General features: G+C 60.8%; 1 protein-coding gene across 2 annotated transcripts; it reads right to left on the bottom strand.

The window, feature by feature from the left end:
• Positions 1–3,233: 3,233 nt before the first annotated feature.
• On the bottom strand, positions 3,234–14,631 carry RPS6KA4 (ribosomal protein S6 kinase A4). 2 transcript variants are annotated; one of them, XM_059710243.1, is made up of 17 exons: positions 14,466–14,631; positions 14,294–14,365; positions 13,439–13,657; positions 13,233–13,348; positions 12,597–12,704; positions 12,297–12,377; positions 12,113–12,216; positions 11,845–11,995; positions 8,337–8,501; positions 6,377–6,505; positions 6,121–6,254; positions 5,916–6,009; positions 5,397–5,570; positions 5,107–5,301; positions 4,600–4,759; positions 4,295–4,458; positions 3,234–4,008 (listed from the first exon to the last, which is right to left on the bottom strand). In XM_059710243.1, the coding sequence occupies exons 1-17, from the start codon at positions 14,518–14,520 to the stop codon at positions 3,814–3,816; spliced, it is 2,316 nt and encodes a 771-aa protein (XP_059566226.1). In that variant the 5' UTR covers positions 14,521–14,631; the 3' UTR covers positions 3,234–3,813. The 2 variants fall into 2 exon arrangements, with proteins under 2 accessions (XP_059566226.1, XP_059566227.1); XM_059710244.1 differs by having other exon boundaries at positions 14,340–14,365; positions 14,466–14,591.
• Between the last annotated feature and the right edge of the window lie 331 nt (positions 14,632–14,962).

Here is a 14,962-nt window from a genome sequence, read left to right on the forward strand (position 1 = left end):
CTGTTAATTCCACTTGGAGGAAACGTATCCTAAGGAAATATTTGGACAGGTGAGCAAAGGTGCAGGCACAAGGATGTTCGTGCGGCACTGTTTAAAATAGCAGGAGCCAACAACAGTGCAAGTAGCCAAAAATAGAGAGCAGTCCAAATAAATCCTAATATATCCATACAATGGGAATTGAAAGGCGCGCCGCCTGCCTCTCCCGGCGGTGCGGGAGGAGGGGTCTGGCCGCTGGGCTCTGAAATCCCTCCGTGCCCTCCGTAGGGCCTGGCCTCCCCGGAGCGGGTCCCAGTGTCCGGACGGCTGCGTGGCCAGCGGCGGGCTGAGGGGTGGGGCCAGGCGGCCACCGACCACGGGGGAGGTCGTGGGAGCAGAAGGCCTCACCGCCTGGCTCTTTCCTCCCATCCCCTGTAGTCGGCTCCCCGCTTGCCCGCGCTGGGGCCGGGGGTCCATGCGGCCCTCGGGCCGGTCAGGGGGGCCTGCGTGGGCCGGCCGCCGGGCCCCATGGGGCATCGGCTCCCCGGCCCGCAGCAGGAGCCCGGCGCAGGCTGCCACCCGACCGCTGCCCCCCCCCTCCCCCACCCTCCCGCCCCAGTGCGGCAGCAGCGGCAGCAGAGTGGGGCGCGTGCCCTAGCCCGGGGAGGCTGCCGTGCTGCGGTGCACCGGCCCCCTGGGCCGGGCCTGCTCCGAGCGGATGCTGCTCTTCCGGAGCCGGCCGCTCCACTGGCCGCACCCCGTTTGCTGGGCCTGCGCCGCGCAGACGCACCGCTGCGGGAGTCCGGGTCCTGCGGGTGCTGTGCGGGAGGGCCATCCTGCCTTGCGGTGTGTTCGAGCGGCGGCAGCAGCAGCAGCAGCGGGAGCCGGGGAAGGACTGCGCCCTCCATTTTGCCTTGGGTCCTCCATTTTGGGACAGAGCCATGTGCTTCTTCACCGGAAAAAGCCACTGCTAGCCACACCCAGGATTTCTCTGGACTAACCAATAATAATCAAGGGAAGTGCACGCCATCACTATGACCACATCCTGTACCGACTGGCGCCTGGCCAATCGGCGGGGCACACAGTCCCCTCTCCTGCCCTCACTCCACCCCCCTTTAAAACCCCCTGTCCCACCAGGCCTCGCTATCTCGGCCACTGGACTTTCCGCTGTGTCGGTGCGTCTGGTGAACGGGGAGCGCAAGCCGGCTTGCATTAAAAAGGACTCTTTGCTTTTGCATCGGACTGACTGGCTCCCTGGGGGTCTTGGGAACTTTGAAATCTGGGCACAACAGGAATGTCATTGACATATTTCAGTTCTGAGTTTAAGACAGGCTGTAATAACCTGTTTACAGTTTTATGCCATTTATGCGATAGGGAGTGGTGGAGACTGTGGCAAACTAGAAAGCAGAGGCCCTGTTTCTGTGGCCACATGTTTCTGCTCCAGCTGATTAGGCCATGCATAGAGACTGTCCCACGGCTGCCAGCCCTTGCAATTTATCAATAAAAGTCAAACATCCAGAGTTTTATGTGCATTTTCTCATTTTAAAATATGTGCTACCAAAAAAAGTCTCTGTATGCCAGGCACAGGCAGCCAGTTTGCAATTCCTACTGCATCACTGTGGAATATTCTCAGAGAGCCCCAGGGAACAGTGAGGGACAACTTGCCCAGAGTCAAAGGCTGGTTGTGCAGAGTACAGGCAGAAAGCCGCACCCCGACTTCAGTTCTAACGGAGGTTAGTGAGCTTGGGAGGTGTTCAGGGCTGTCAAGCCCTCTCAGGGGGCATCCGCATGTCAACAGAGCCAGGAACCCGAGCTGCTCTCCAAGGCCTTTCTAAGAGTAGAATTAGAGGCCACTGCGGCCGTCCTGAAAGAGACAGCCACCATGTAAGGCTGGGCTGGTCAGAGGCCAAAGTCAAGGTGGAGAAGCAGACTGCCAGTACCCTCCCTGCCTCCGGCCTCCCCACTCCCTGCCTCCGGCCTCCCCACCCCCTGCCTCCGGCCTCCCCACTCCCTGCCTCCAGCCTCCCCACTCCCTGCTTCCAGCCTCCCCACTCCCTGCCTCCGGCCTCCCCACCCCCTGCCTCCGCCCCTGCCTCCGGCCTCCCCACCCCCTGCCTCCGGCCTCCCGGCACTCTGCCGTCCACACCCTGTGCAGCCTTCAGCCCAGGTCACATTTGTCTCTCCCTGCAGTGAACACACGGAGCAGAGGTGGGACCACCCAGAGCCGGCTCGTTCTTCTGGGCCCCAGCCCTTCCCAACCCACCAGACTCCCTCTTCGTGTCATTCCCAACCCGTGAGCCCAGCTCCTTCACCATGAAATGAGGCCGGGACACCTTTCTTACAGTGGCTGTGACTCATGTGGGATGAAGGATAAGGAAATGGAAAATGAAAAACTATTTCTCATCCATCAGATTAGCATAGGTTTCAAAATGAGAATACTCAGTGCTGTGACCATAGGATGACAGGGGACCTGTTCATATCCTGCTTCTGAGACTATGTCAGTGCAGTAGTTACTAGTGGTTATTTGAAAGTCTAATTCCAAGTGTGTATCAAAGTCTGTAGGCAAATCTACAGAGACAGGCCTTCGATGAGAGGTCGCCCAGGGCTGGGGTGTTGAGGGGAAGTGGGGAGTGACTACTTTGGGAGGTGACAAAACTGTTCTAAAATTAGATTGCGGAGATGGTTGCACAGCTCGAATACCCTAAAAACCATTGAGTTGTCCTCTTAAATGGGTGAATAATATGGCATATTCTAATGCACGGATGTATGTACAAACTTGCCTGTCTCCGCAGCATTTACGACAGAAACAAAGCTTTCAACAGTACATCCCACCCCTGGAGCACCTGGAACCCATCTCAGGGCCAAAAGACACCCCCCACCCCCCACCCCACCCCCCGCCCCCGCCCAGACTGCAAAACACCAAGAAAACAGGATAGAAAGCTGACTGGGGAGCTAAGTCCTGATCACGTTTGCACCTGGATCAGACCTTCCCTTGAAGCACCCCTAAAATTCCTGTTCTTCTGAAGGAAGTTTAGGGTGGGTTTTCTGTTACTTATAACCAAGAGAACTGTAGATGCACGTGGCAGAGCTGTCCAGATAGACACCCAAGATGACTGGTCCCCCACAGCTCACAGCAAAAGCCAAGGACAAAGAAGGAATCCTCTTGCCAAGAAGGTCCGCCCCAGGCCCCACTGGCTGTTGGTCTGCCTGCCCCAAGACCTCTGCCCCACACACCCCATCAACACGCAGATGCCACAGACAGCACTGGTGGGTTTTTATTTTAATGTCAAAGGCACAGCCTCCCAGAGGAGCTGAGGCAGTGACTGGGGATGCCCAAACCCCAAACCACCCCACCCCACCCCTGCCAGGGGCAGCTGTGCCAAAGTGGGGGGGGGGGTCAGACGGGGGCCTCCCCTTCAGGGGGTCGCCTACCTCCTTCCTTAGCCCCAATAGGAGAGAAGCAGGTGACACAAAGTGAGGCAATAATGCTTCAGGGGGCCCCCCAGGCCTCCCCCTGGACCCCCAACACAGGTCTTTGGTGGACGTAATTGCACAGACAGTTCATAAAGTGACAGCTTGAGGGCCTCGGGGAAGGACAGGGAGAGGCCCAGCTTCTCCCAGGGGCGCCTCCGTGCTTAGAAACGGGAGGAGCCTTCCCTGCGGGAGCAGCCCCCCCCCCCGCCCCCGGGCGTCTCCGCAGGCCGCCCGCCACTCCCCTGCAGCCCCCCTCCTGCATCTCTATCTGGTAAGACATAAAAAATTCTCTGCTTATAAAAATACTTCTGCTCTGTCTGGGAGTGGAGCCGGGGAGCCGGGGAAGGGGTCACAGTGGCGGGGCTAGGAGGAGGGCAGGGGGCCGTTGGCTCGGCGCGGGGCTCCCTTGGCCGCGGGGGCCCGGCCCGGGGCGGCGGGCACCGGGGAGGCCCGGCGGGAGGCGGCGGCGCTCCGCAGCTTCAGTTTCCGCCGCTTGGCCAGCGGCGCGTTCTCCACGCTCTTCAGGAAGAAGCCCTCGCGCTTGCCCCGGTTGAAGGCCTGCCAGACACGGGCGTGAGTCCCGCCACCGGGGCCTCACCCTTCCCCCGTCCCGGAACCCCCCTCCGAGCCACCAGGTCAAGGCCATGGGCCTCCGACCTCCAGCACCTCGAAGGTCAGGCCCCAAACGGCCAGAGACCAGGACTCAGTTCACGCACCGCACCTTCCAGGGCGTGGAGATCCGAGCCTCCCACAGGCCCCTCCTCCCCAGGCCCGTCCACACCCCACCCACCCGCCGGCCCCGCCTCCCCAGGTCCGCCCACACCCACCCGCGGGCCGCTCTTACCAAGAAGGTGGCGTTGAGACCGGAGCGCACCGCCGGCCCCGAGGACTCCAGCACGTCCGGCGTCCGGAGCGGGGGCGAGGAGCGCGCGCTGCCGTCCTGCAGCCACGAGCTGCCCCGCAGCCCCTCGAGCTTCAGCCTCTTGGCCGGGTCCACAGTCAGGAGCCCTGGACGCGGGGTGGGGAGCACTGGGTGGCGTGCGATCCGAACAGCCGCACTCTCCTCCCGACCCGTCCCCTGACCAGGCCCGGGATCAACATGACCCCGTGGCCGCCCCTCCCCAGTGACGGCCTGTGCCGGCTCCGCACCTCGGACAAGCTCCTTCGCTTCCTCCGACACGCTCCGCCAGGCCTCCCCGTCGAGGGAGAAGCGCCCCTCGCGGATCTTGCACATGATCTCGGCCGCCTGGCTCTGCCCGCCCTGGCCCGAGGCCCCCTGGAAGGGGACCTGCCCGGACAGCATCATGTACTGGGGGACGGAGGGGGGCGGGGAGTGAGACCGGCCCAGGCTGCGGGCCCAGGGAGGCCAGGAGGCTGACCTCTTGGCCACGCCTGGACCACCCACCCTCTGCTGGAGGGTCACCCCTAGGCCCACTGGCGATGACTCTGATCTCCAACCCGGAACACTCAGATGCCCCAGCCAGCACCGGTGCGACCCTGCCTCCGTGTTAGGACGACCTCTGACCCCAGCCTCATATCAAAGCCTGCCACCCCCACCAAGATGACCCTGCCCCTGGCGCCCCTGTTGCCCTTCATCAGGAAGACCTCTGACCTCAGACTGGGCGACCCTGGACCCCCTCCCGGGCCGTCCCGTACCAGAATGACGCCGAGGCTCCAGAGGTCGCAGGACTCGTCGTAGCCCTGCTGCGCCAGCAGCTCGGGCGCCGCGTACTGCAGCGTGAAGCAGGGCGTCTGCATGGGCCCCGCGGGGCTCTGCGGGCGCAGCCGCGCGAACCCGAAGTCGATAATCTTCACCGGGGCCCCGGGAGTGTCATCGGCGTACAGGATGTTCTGTGACGGGGCGGAGGGCGTCAGGGACCGGGCCTCCGGGCCTCCGCACCCCCCCCCCCACCCCCGCCGCCCCGCTGCCGAGGTTCCGCGCCCACCTCGGGCTTGAGGTCGCGGTGCACCACGCCCGCCTCCTCGTGCATGAAGCTCACGGCGGACACCAGGCTCCGCAGGATCTGGCTCGCCTCGGACTCGCTGAAGTGCCGCTTCTTGCGGATGTGCTCCAGCAGCTCCCCGCCCCGCAGCAGCTCCAGGACCAGGTACGTGTGCAGCTGCGCAGCAAGCGGGCCACGGTCACCGGTGACCGACCTGGCAGCCCCGCAAGCCAGGCCCCGCCCCAGCAAGCCAGGCCCCGCCCCCAGCCCAGGCCTCGAACTTGTCCGAGCCCGTGAGAACCACCCCTCCTGCCTTCCAGGCCCCGCCCCTTTGGTCCCTTTAACCCTGCCCCCCCCTCCACACCCTCCTCAGATTTCATTCCCCCCCACCATCCTTAGCTCGGCTTCCAGTCCTCCAGGCCTACTCCCCTCAAACCCTCCCAGGTCCCCCGGCCCGCCCCCGGCTCCTCCCCCCTCCCCCCTCCCCCCGCGGCTCCCTGCATCCCAGCCTGCAGGCACCACCTGGTCCTGATGCACCTCGTGCAGCTTCACCACGTTGGGGTGCGACTGGCACAGCCGCAGGGCGGCCACTTCGCGCTGCGTGTTCGCCTCCAGCCTGGGGGCGGGCGGGTAGGTGAGGAGGGACGGCCTGTGGCCCCGCCCGCCCGGACCCAGGTTCCCTGCCCGCCCGGCCCGCCCCAGGCCCGCCCGCCCCAGGCCGGCCCACCTGCGGCTGAGGATCTTGACTGCGAACTCCTGGCCGCCCTGGCGCTGGCGGCAGCGGCGACACACGGAGAAGCTGCCCTGGCCCAGCGCAGGCTCCCGCAGGTCCAGCTCGTACTGCTGGAAGAAGGGCGAGTCCTGCGGGCACAGGGGCGCGTCAGCGGTCCTACCTGGGAGCCTGGAGGCCACGCCGCACCCCATCTCGCAGAGGTCCCGGATTTCACCGCCATCACAGTCACACCGCGGCCCAGCCTCCCTACCTGCATCATGGCGCTCCGGGCCACCGCTGCCCTCCCCGGCCGGTCTCCAGTGCCAGGTGCTTCAAGCACATCAGTCATCACAGCGTTATTGTGGTCAAACAGGATGGACGGTGCCACGAAGGAGTATCCCTGGTTGAGGAGGGAGGTGGGTCAGGGGCGGATGGGAATGGGGGGCTGGAGGTGCAGGGGGGGTTCCCTGGAAGGGCCAGACCTGGCCAGGAGGAGGGCAGGCAGAGGAAGACCCCAGACCAGGGGTGGGGGGTGGGGGGGTGTTGCTTTTGCGTCCTGACACAACAGGATGCGTGGACATTTTATTCCAACTTGTTCTATGATCACTTGGGGTCATGTCTGTCCCCCACCCGTCTGTGACTCCGCCTTTCTCATTACAGTAACAGAACCCTCTGCGCCCCCCCCCCCCATTACACTTAAATCTCAGAGGATGTGGGCCCGGAATTGCTGGGACAACCTGAGGGTCTAAGGATGAAGTGCCCGTGCAGAGAAGGTGAACCAAGAGGCAGAGATTCCTAATGACATAGGCTCAGCCCCTGGATGCAGCCTGGCGCCATGTAGTGGCCCAGAGAAGGACGGGCAGTGCGTGAAAGGACTGTGACCTGGCATCACACCCGTTTCACTTATGAACATTCAACTGTGCCCACGGGACAAAAAGTCTTCATTCCTTCCTCTCAAATCAAACTGTGGCCTCCGCTGCGAGGAGGGAGCTCCGAGGCAATGTAAAGCGAAACCAGTTCCCACGCTGCCTTTCCTAAGGACCGTGTCCTGCCCATTCAAGGGCGTCTCAGGGTAATCTGTGTTTCTGCTAAACACGCAGCCCCCTGTGCGCTAGCAGGCAAGCTCCACCTGGGTGGGGTCACTTCCTGTGAGGTTCATCCCCAGTGCCCGGATCGGTGCCTGGCACACTGTAGGCATTCAACACATACCAGTATTTCTGAGTCCTGAAATGAATGAATGAATGAATGAATGAGAGTAACCATCCATTCTCAAGAAAGAACTTTCTCAGAACTGTGAGACAATGGATCGAGAGACGCTCAAGCACAGAGCTGTCACTCGTGGAGCTTCACAGAAGAGATTCTCGTAGTTGACACTGGTCTATTCTTATTTAATAGATGTAGACCAGGCCCTGCAGGCCAGGCCCCCACACTGGGCACAGGGACGCGGAAATTATACAACAGCTCCCGCCTCCAGGAGCTCCGCACCAGGGGAGGCAGTCTCAGTTGGGCTTCCAGGACACAACCTGACGAACGGCTCAGCAGGTGCTGTCTGCAGGGGACAGGTGCACAGGCAAGCGCAGCCGGGGCCACGGGAGTGGGGAAGCCTTCACCTGGGGCAGCGCTGGGCAGCGCGGCTAGAAAGGTCCGCGGGAGCTTGCCAGGTGAGCGGCAGTGGGGAGGGCACCCCAGGGGGAGGGCACTGCATGGGCTATGGCACAGGGGTGCGTGGTGGAACCTCTGACAGTCCACTGCAGCCACGGCACCAGGTGGGACGATAGCGAGCGCTGAGGCTTGGGTCAGAGCAGGACCACACGGTGCAGGGCCTCGAATCCTGAGCAGAGGAGGTTAGCTTTGTCCAACAGACCTAACCTTCTAAAATTGGGTGGAGGGGTCTGTGCCTCCAGGAATGTGATACGGTATGCCAATGGGCATCAAAGCCACAGGATAAATATGGCCTCTCTTCCTAGGTGTCTACTTAAGCAAGTGGATAATTTAAAACAATATTTTTATGTACCAATAAAGAGTTATGATGGAGTAAAAGGAAAATTAATGTGAAATCTAAAGATAAACCATGAAGTTCAAAGACGTGTCCTGCCATGGTGGTCTCCATGACTGGCAACTCCAGGTCCCCACAAGTCGAGAGGTCTGGGGGGAAATGCCGAGTCCTGGCCAGGCACGCGGTGTATGTAGTGCCCACGGGTCAGCCAGGGCCAAGGCTGGCTCTCACTCACCTGGAAGATGCGCGAGTCCCCAGATGGGGGGCTGCCAGCCGGGGAGTAGACGGGCTCCAGCCGAGTAAACTCTTCTGCGAAGTTGCTCACATCCAGCTCTGAGCGGATCTGGGGTCGGAATGGAGCTGGAATCTTTCTGGCAGCCAGAGCAGCCCAATCCAGACCCTGGAAAGAAGAAATGAGAGACTGAGGATCACAGGGCAGGCGGGGGAACCCCTCTCCGCTCAGGCCACCCTCTCTGCTCAGCTCCTCAGTGAAATAACGGGCTACCCTGCATTTGGGGGGAAGGTGTTCTTCTTGCCTCCCCAGCCTCTATTTCCCTCCCTTTGACGCCCAATTCCTATTCCCTTGGAGAGTCACCCTCCACCACACTCAGTCAGTCCTGGGACTTTCAATAGAAGTGGCTTGCAAAACAACTCTCTTCCCCACATTACACTTCGACCTTCGAGGATATGGGCCTGGAATTGCTGGGAACAACCTCCGGGTCTGATGATGAAGTCCCTGCGCAGAAAAGCAGGACCGAGAGACAGACAGATTCCTGATGATGTAGGCTCAGCGCCTGGATGCAGCCTGACCTGAAGTCAGCCCACTTTTCCTTCAACTTTTCCCTTGTGGGAGCTAAAACATGCCCTTTTATACGTAAGCTAGTGTGGCAGAGCCTGTTCATCGCCTGCCCAACATTCATGTTCCCTGTCTTCCTTGGTTCCATAGCCCCGATTCAAGCCCAGGAAGCAATGTGCAAACTAAGACAATATTTTACACACTTCCTTATAGTTAGGAGTGACCGATAACTGGCAAGCAAATATTGTGAGCTAGGAATCAAGGAAAAGATCCTCAAGAGGAGGGTGGACAGTTGGCAAATGCCCTTTTGGCCCTTCCCCTCCCCCTCCCTGCTTCCTGCCTGGCTATCGGCCTGGATGGCAAGTGCTCAGCAGTCATGTTGGACCATGAGGCAAACCTGGGGATGGAGGCCACATGCTAAAAATGGAGGGGCCTTAAAAAAAAAAAAAAACTTGGACCCAGGAAGACACCATAGCAGCTCCGGCCTGCCAACCTCTAGATTGCTTTTATGTAAGAAAATAAATAAGTAAATAACCCTCTATCTTGTTTAGACGACTGGGCATTCTAATACCTGTTAGCACTAAACTCTACTCCATGGATATCACCATTTCTGAGTTGGACTTTTTGTCGCGTGAAGCCAAGAAGCATGACCTAGACTTGAAGGCCCCAGTTCTGCCACCAGAGACCTCAGCATTGCCAGCACCGAAGAGGCTGCCTTGAGAGAAGGGGGAGTGAGGGGAACACCCCTTCTGAGCATCAAGCCTCAAAGACCTTGGGGTCTCTCTGGAATGGCTACTGGTCAACCCACTCCCAGCACTCAGGGCCCAGCATGCACTCAGGAGGGTTGAGGAATTCACTTAAGGAAACAGACACTGGCTCAGCCGCTTCCCTTACAAAGCGACGCCTTCACTGCAGACTTAGGTTCCCGCCTGAGAAAGCATCTCCCAGGGCCCTTCTAGGCAGGTACTTGAGGGAAGACGTAAGGAGATGACACTCGTAAAAGGGTGACCGAGTGCCTGCCCCACCACAAATGCCCGCAAATGGGTGCTTGCATTACGTCAGACGAGTGGCAAATCTGGTGCCCACGTGTAAACAAAAGACAAGGGCCTCCAAGTCACCCAGACGGAGGTTTGAATCTGTGCTCCACCACTTCCGGGCTGGGCGATCTTGGGAAATTACTTAACCTCTCTGAACCTCAGTTTCCTCATCTATAAAGGGGGAAATAGTGTCTCAGTGGTTGAGCATCAATCCATGAACCAGGAGGTCACAGTTCAATTCCAAGTCAGGGCACATGCCCAGGTTGCAGGCTCCGTCCCAAGTAGTGGGCGTGCAGGAGGCAGCCAATCGATAATTCTCTCTCATCATTGAGGTTTCTATCTCTCTCTCCCTCTCCCTACCTCTCTCTCTGAAATCAATAAAAACATATTAAAAAGATGGGAATAAAGAGGATGGTTCTGAGGGTTGCATGAAATAATGCAAGCAAAGGGCTGATGTAGGGAAGCATGAGACTTGGTTGGGAAGTTTGTAAGGAGGAAATTCTGAAAAGGGGAGTTGGCTGAGGCCGCCCCTAATTGTTCCTTGACCTTTCCTAACAAGTCTGTGTACGTGCGGACACTGGTGTTCATCGGAATCTTTACGCTTAATCTTTAGGTGTCCTTGCTTAAAGGACACTCCAGATACATGATTACTTCCCCTATTGATTGTATCTAAACGATAAACTTTATCCCATGCCCTAACAGGTTCAGCTCAGTGGGCCTGCGGACTGAAGGGTCCCAGGTTCAATTCCGGTCAAGGGCATGTACCTTGGTTGCAGGCACATCCCCAGTGGGGAGTGTGCAGGAGGCAGCTGAATCAATGTTTCTCTCTCATCGATGTTTCTAACTCTCTATCCTTCTCCCTTCTTCTCTGTAAAAAATCAATAAAATATATTAAAAAAAAAAAAAAAACTTTATCCCAAACCGCTGTCACAATAAAAACCTGAAGAGGCAGGCGAACAAGGCTGTTTGGTTCCTATAGCCAGGCAGTCCCTTAGCCCTCTCTTTCACAGCAAACCTGTGTCAGAGTAATCATTCATCCGTCGCTCAGGGTTGCTGGTCAGCCCCGGCAGGCTGACACACAGTAGGTGTTCACTGTTACAGGATCCTGCTAGGCACTGACACTGGCCATGCAGAGCACCCACCAGAGAGGTCTCACACGGAGACAAATTCACTCTGCACTGCATTCTAACCTGCACATGCTCCTAGCAAGTAAATAAAACCCACATGACTAACTGACCGGCCATCTAAGTACAGGCACACGGACTGTACAGGGACAAAGAACAAAACGCCTGGGTGGGTGCCAAGAGCCATAGTGTGGCTTTTAGTGCTGATTTAGGCTGGCAGGAGACGTGGGGTCTGTGTCCGGTTCCACACGTTCACTGTACGATCCTGGGTGGGTCACCTCCCTTCTCTGAGCCTGTCCAATGAAAGGACTGACGAATCCATTCCCAAGTCCCTGGCAGTCCTGACAGTCGATGAACCTAGAATTCTTTCCCCCAGGAACACACATCTCCCGAGTTTCACTAGAGATGGGTGGGAAGATAAGTCTGCTTTCCTGATCTGAAGATTTTTTCTTTTTAAAAAATATTAATATATTTTTGTTGATGTCAGAGAGGAAAGGAGAGGATGAGAAACATCAATGATGAGAATCATTGATCGATCGGCTGCCTCCTGCACACCCCCTACTGGGGATTGAATGTGCAACACGGGCATGTGCCCTGACGGGGAATTGAACCATGATCTCCTGGTTCATAGGTCCACGCTCAACCACTGAGCCACACCAGCCAGGCAGGATTCTTCAAAATCAAGTGAAATTGGCCAATCTCAGACATCCCTCCAGTATCCCCGAGCCCAGAGCAGCAGCCCCGCTGGGTGTGTGCAGAGAGGTGGGGGCGGCTCAGAAGCCTCACCTGGAAGAAACGGTGGCTCTTGACCTCCTGTGCCCCCTGGGGCCCCGCACCCAGCCGCTTCCGGGGGTCCTTGCAAAGTAGCCGCTGCAGCAGGTCCTGCGCCACTGGCCCGATCCGAGAGGGGAAGGGAGGGGAGCACTTCAGGATCCGTCTGGGAGGATTTGGGGGGCGTCAGGGGCAGCGAGCCCCGCCCACAGCCCTGCCCAGCCACCTCAGCTGCCCCCTCCCCCCGCATACAGTCCCACTCACTGCCTCCAGCCCCACTCACCGGGACACCTCTGCCTGCGTGTTCCTCTCGCCCTCCAGCGTGAAGGGCGAGGCCCCCGTCAGCAGCTCAAAGATCAGGATGCCCAGGCTCCACCAGTCCACAGCCTGCCGGGGCCCAGCCAAGGTGAGGGCCCGCGGCCGCCCCAGCCTCACCCCACCCACCCCCCACTGCCCTGCCAACCCACCTTGCCATGCCCCGACTTGCTGCGGATGATTTCGGGGGCCATGTACTCGATGGTGCCACAGAAGGAGAAGGTCCGCTCTTTCTGGGAGGGCAAGAGGACCCATTTTGGACACCCAGCAACTCCCAAGGCTCAGAGTAGGACTCGCGAGACGTATGCGGGTTGGAGCCGTGGGAGCTTCCTGAGCGCAGGGCGTGGGGCTGTCTCCCTCCGCACCCCGAGAAACGCAGAGCCAGGCCCGGAGCCGGAGCAGGGAGGAGGTGGCTTGCCTGGGGTGCAGGATGCGAGGTGGCCTTCACTCACCTCCTCCGTCAGGAACTCCTTGCTCAGCCCGAAGTCTGTGAGCACGATGTGGCCCTCGGAGTCCAGCAGCACGTTCTCCAGCTTCAGGTCTCGGTAGATGATGCCCAGCTGGCAGGACAAGAGGGGCCCTGAGCCTCCTCCCCGCCCGCGCCGCCCCCCCCCCACACACACACACACACCGGTCGCTGCTCAGGAGATGGGGATCTCCAGGGCAGGAATGGGCGGGGGGGGGGGGGGGGACTGAGTCACTGGACCCAATAGGCCATTTAAGAGGCAAAAACAAGGAAGGAGGACTCCATGGGGGACTCCCGGGGAGCAGACCCCAAGGTCCCAGACACAGGAAAGCCTGTGTGAAGAGCCCCATTTCAGAACAGCTTCAGAAGCCCAGGTCTCGGATTGAGGAAGTTCTGTGAACACAGCCCCAGAAGGCAACCCCGAGTTCCCTGTGAGAGGAAAGCCCCTTGGAGGCGCCAGGGAAGACCCCACCAGGCGGGCTGCGGCCTTCCCTCCAGGAGGCCCCCCTACCCGCCCCCAGGAGGCCCAGGGAGAGCAGCCCTGCGGCGGTCCTGTTTGGGGGCCCTTTAGGAGGCCCAGACCATTGCCCATGTCAACAGGCCGTGGCAGGTCCTCACCCACCTTGTGCAGGTGTTCGAGCGCCAGCACAATCTCGCCCGCATACACGCGCACCTCAGCCTCCTTGAAGTGCTGGCGCTGGTAGAGGTGGGTGAACATCTCGCCCCCGTTCACATAGTCTGGGGGGTAGAGTGGAGGTTGGGAAGCAGTCCCCGCGAGTGGCCCCAACTGCTTCCTGGCCCCCAAGGTTGGCAGGTGACCGCCCTTACCCAGGATGAGGTGTAGCTTGGCATCGGTCTGGAAGGCGTAGTGCAGCGTGACCAGGAAAGGTGCCTGGCGCACCAGCTCCAGCACGGAGCGCTCTGTCCGCGTGTGCTCCCGCGTCTTGGCGCGCTGCACCAGCGCGGCCTTGCGCAGCACCTTCATGGCATACAGCTTCCCTGAGTCGTGCCCGCCCGCCTTCCGCACCAGGAACACCTTCCCGTAGGCTGTGGGAGCAGGGAGTGGGCAGGAGGTAGGCCGTGAGCAGAAGGGTGGTACAGACTGGTGGATGTGGGAACGATGCCAACCCAGAAGGGTGTGCAAATTGGAGGAAAGAGCTGGGTGAGAGGAAGGGAAAGGTGCACAGCACCAGGCGGGTGCTCAGCAAAGGCGGGGAGGGGGTGTGCAAACCAGCTGGGGGGCCTGCAGCTCCAGGAGGCCTGCAGAGCAAGTGGGGGCGGGGCATGTGCAAACCTGTGGAAGATCAGACTGATTTGAGAGGATGCAAATCCGAGGAGGGAGGCAGAGGTGCAGGCGGACAGGGAAGGGATGTGCAAACCTGAGCTGGGAGTTTGCAAAGCGGGGAGAGGGCTCTCGCACACAGCCCGGAGAGGAGCGCTGCTAACCGCTCGGAGGGCTGCAAGCACCCAAGGGTGTTGACAAACTCGGGAGGCCCTTGAGGGGAGGAGAGGCCCTGAGAGTGGGATGCAAACCCGGGCACGGCAGGGCGGGGCCGGCAGGGCGGGGCCGGGAAAGGGTGGGGGGCATAGCCGGTTGCCTGGCCCAGGCCCAGGCGGGTGTGCCCAGTAGGGACGCCCAGGGCACCGTCCCTGGGACATCTGCCGGCGGGTGGGGGTCCTCACCTCCCGTGCCCAGCACCTTCAGCAGCTCGAAGTTCTCCACGCTCACCTTCTCCTCGTGCCCGGTCAGGTTGGCTGTGGGCACAGGGGACGCATGAGCCCAGCCGGTGCATGACCCCTCCCTGGGCCCCGGCACCAACACCCCTCCCCGTTGTCCCCGGCCGCCCGGCCCCACCTTCCGTGATCCGCAGCTCCACGGCGCAGCCCTCGTCCTCGTCCTCGTCCCCCATGGCGGGCGGGTCGCTGGGGCCCGCGCTGCTCGGCTCCGGGCGGGCTCCGGGCGCCGGTTACATGGCGGCTCGGGCCGGGGCGGCGCTTCCTGGTGCCGCCTCCGGGTCGGGTCGGGCGCCGGCGCCGCCTCCCAGCTCCCGCCCAGCGCGGCCTGACTCAGGCGCCGAACGTGGAGGCGCGGCTGCGAGGGGCGGCGCCGGGCGGCGGGGCGGCGGCAGGCTGTGCGCTCCCCGACCGCACGCGACCCCGCAGGGACCGGGGACCACGGCTGGGGCGCCGGCGGGTCCGAGGGTGAGCTGGGGCCCCCGCTGGGCAGGCCTCCGGGCCGGGTGTCTGCGCGGGGCGTCGGGGGCCGGAGAGGCCAGCGGTGCTGCCGCCGAGCCTGTGCCCCGAGGGGGGCCTCCGGGAACCTCCGAGCCGCCCCTGGGCGCCAGCGGGCAG

The sequence above is a fragment of the Myotis daubentonii genome, chromosome 9 (assembly GCF_963259705.1).
Source record: "Myotis daubentonii chromosome 9, mMyoDau2.1, whole genome shotgun sequence".
In the NCBI taxonomy this organism is placed as follows: domain Eukaryota; kingdom Metazoa; phylum Chordata; class Mammalia; order Chiroptera; family Vespertilionidae; genus Myotis; species Myotis daubentonii.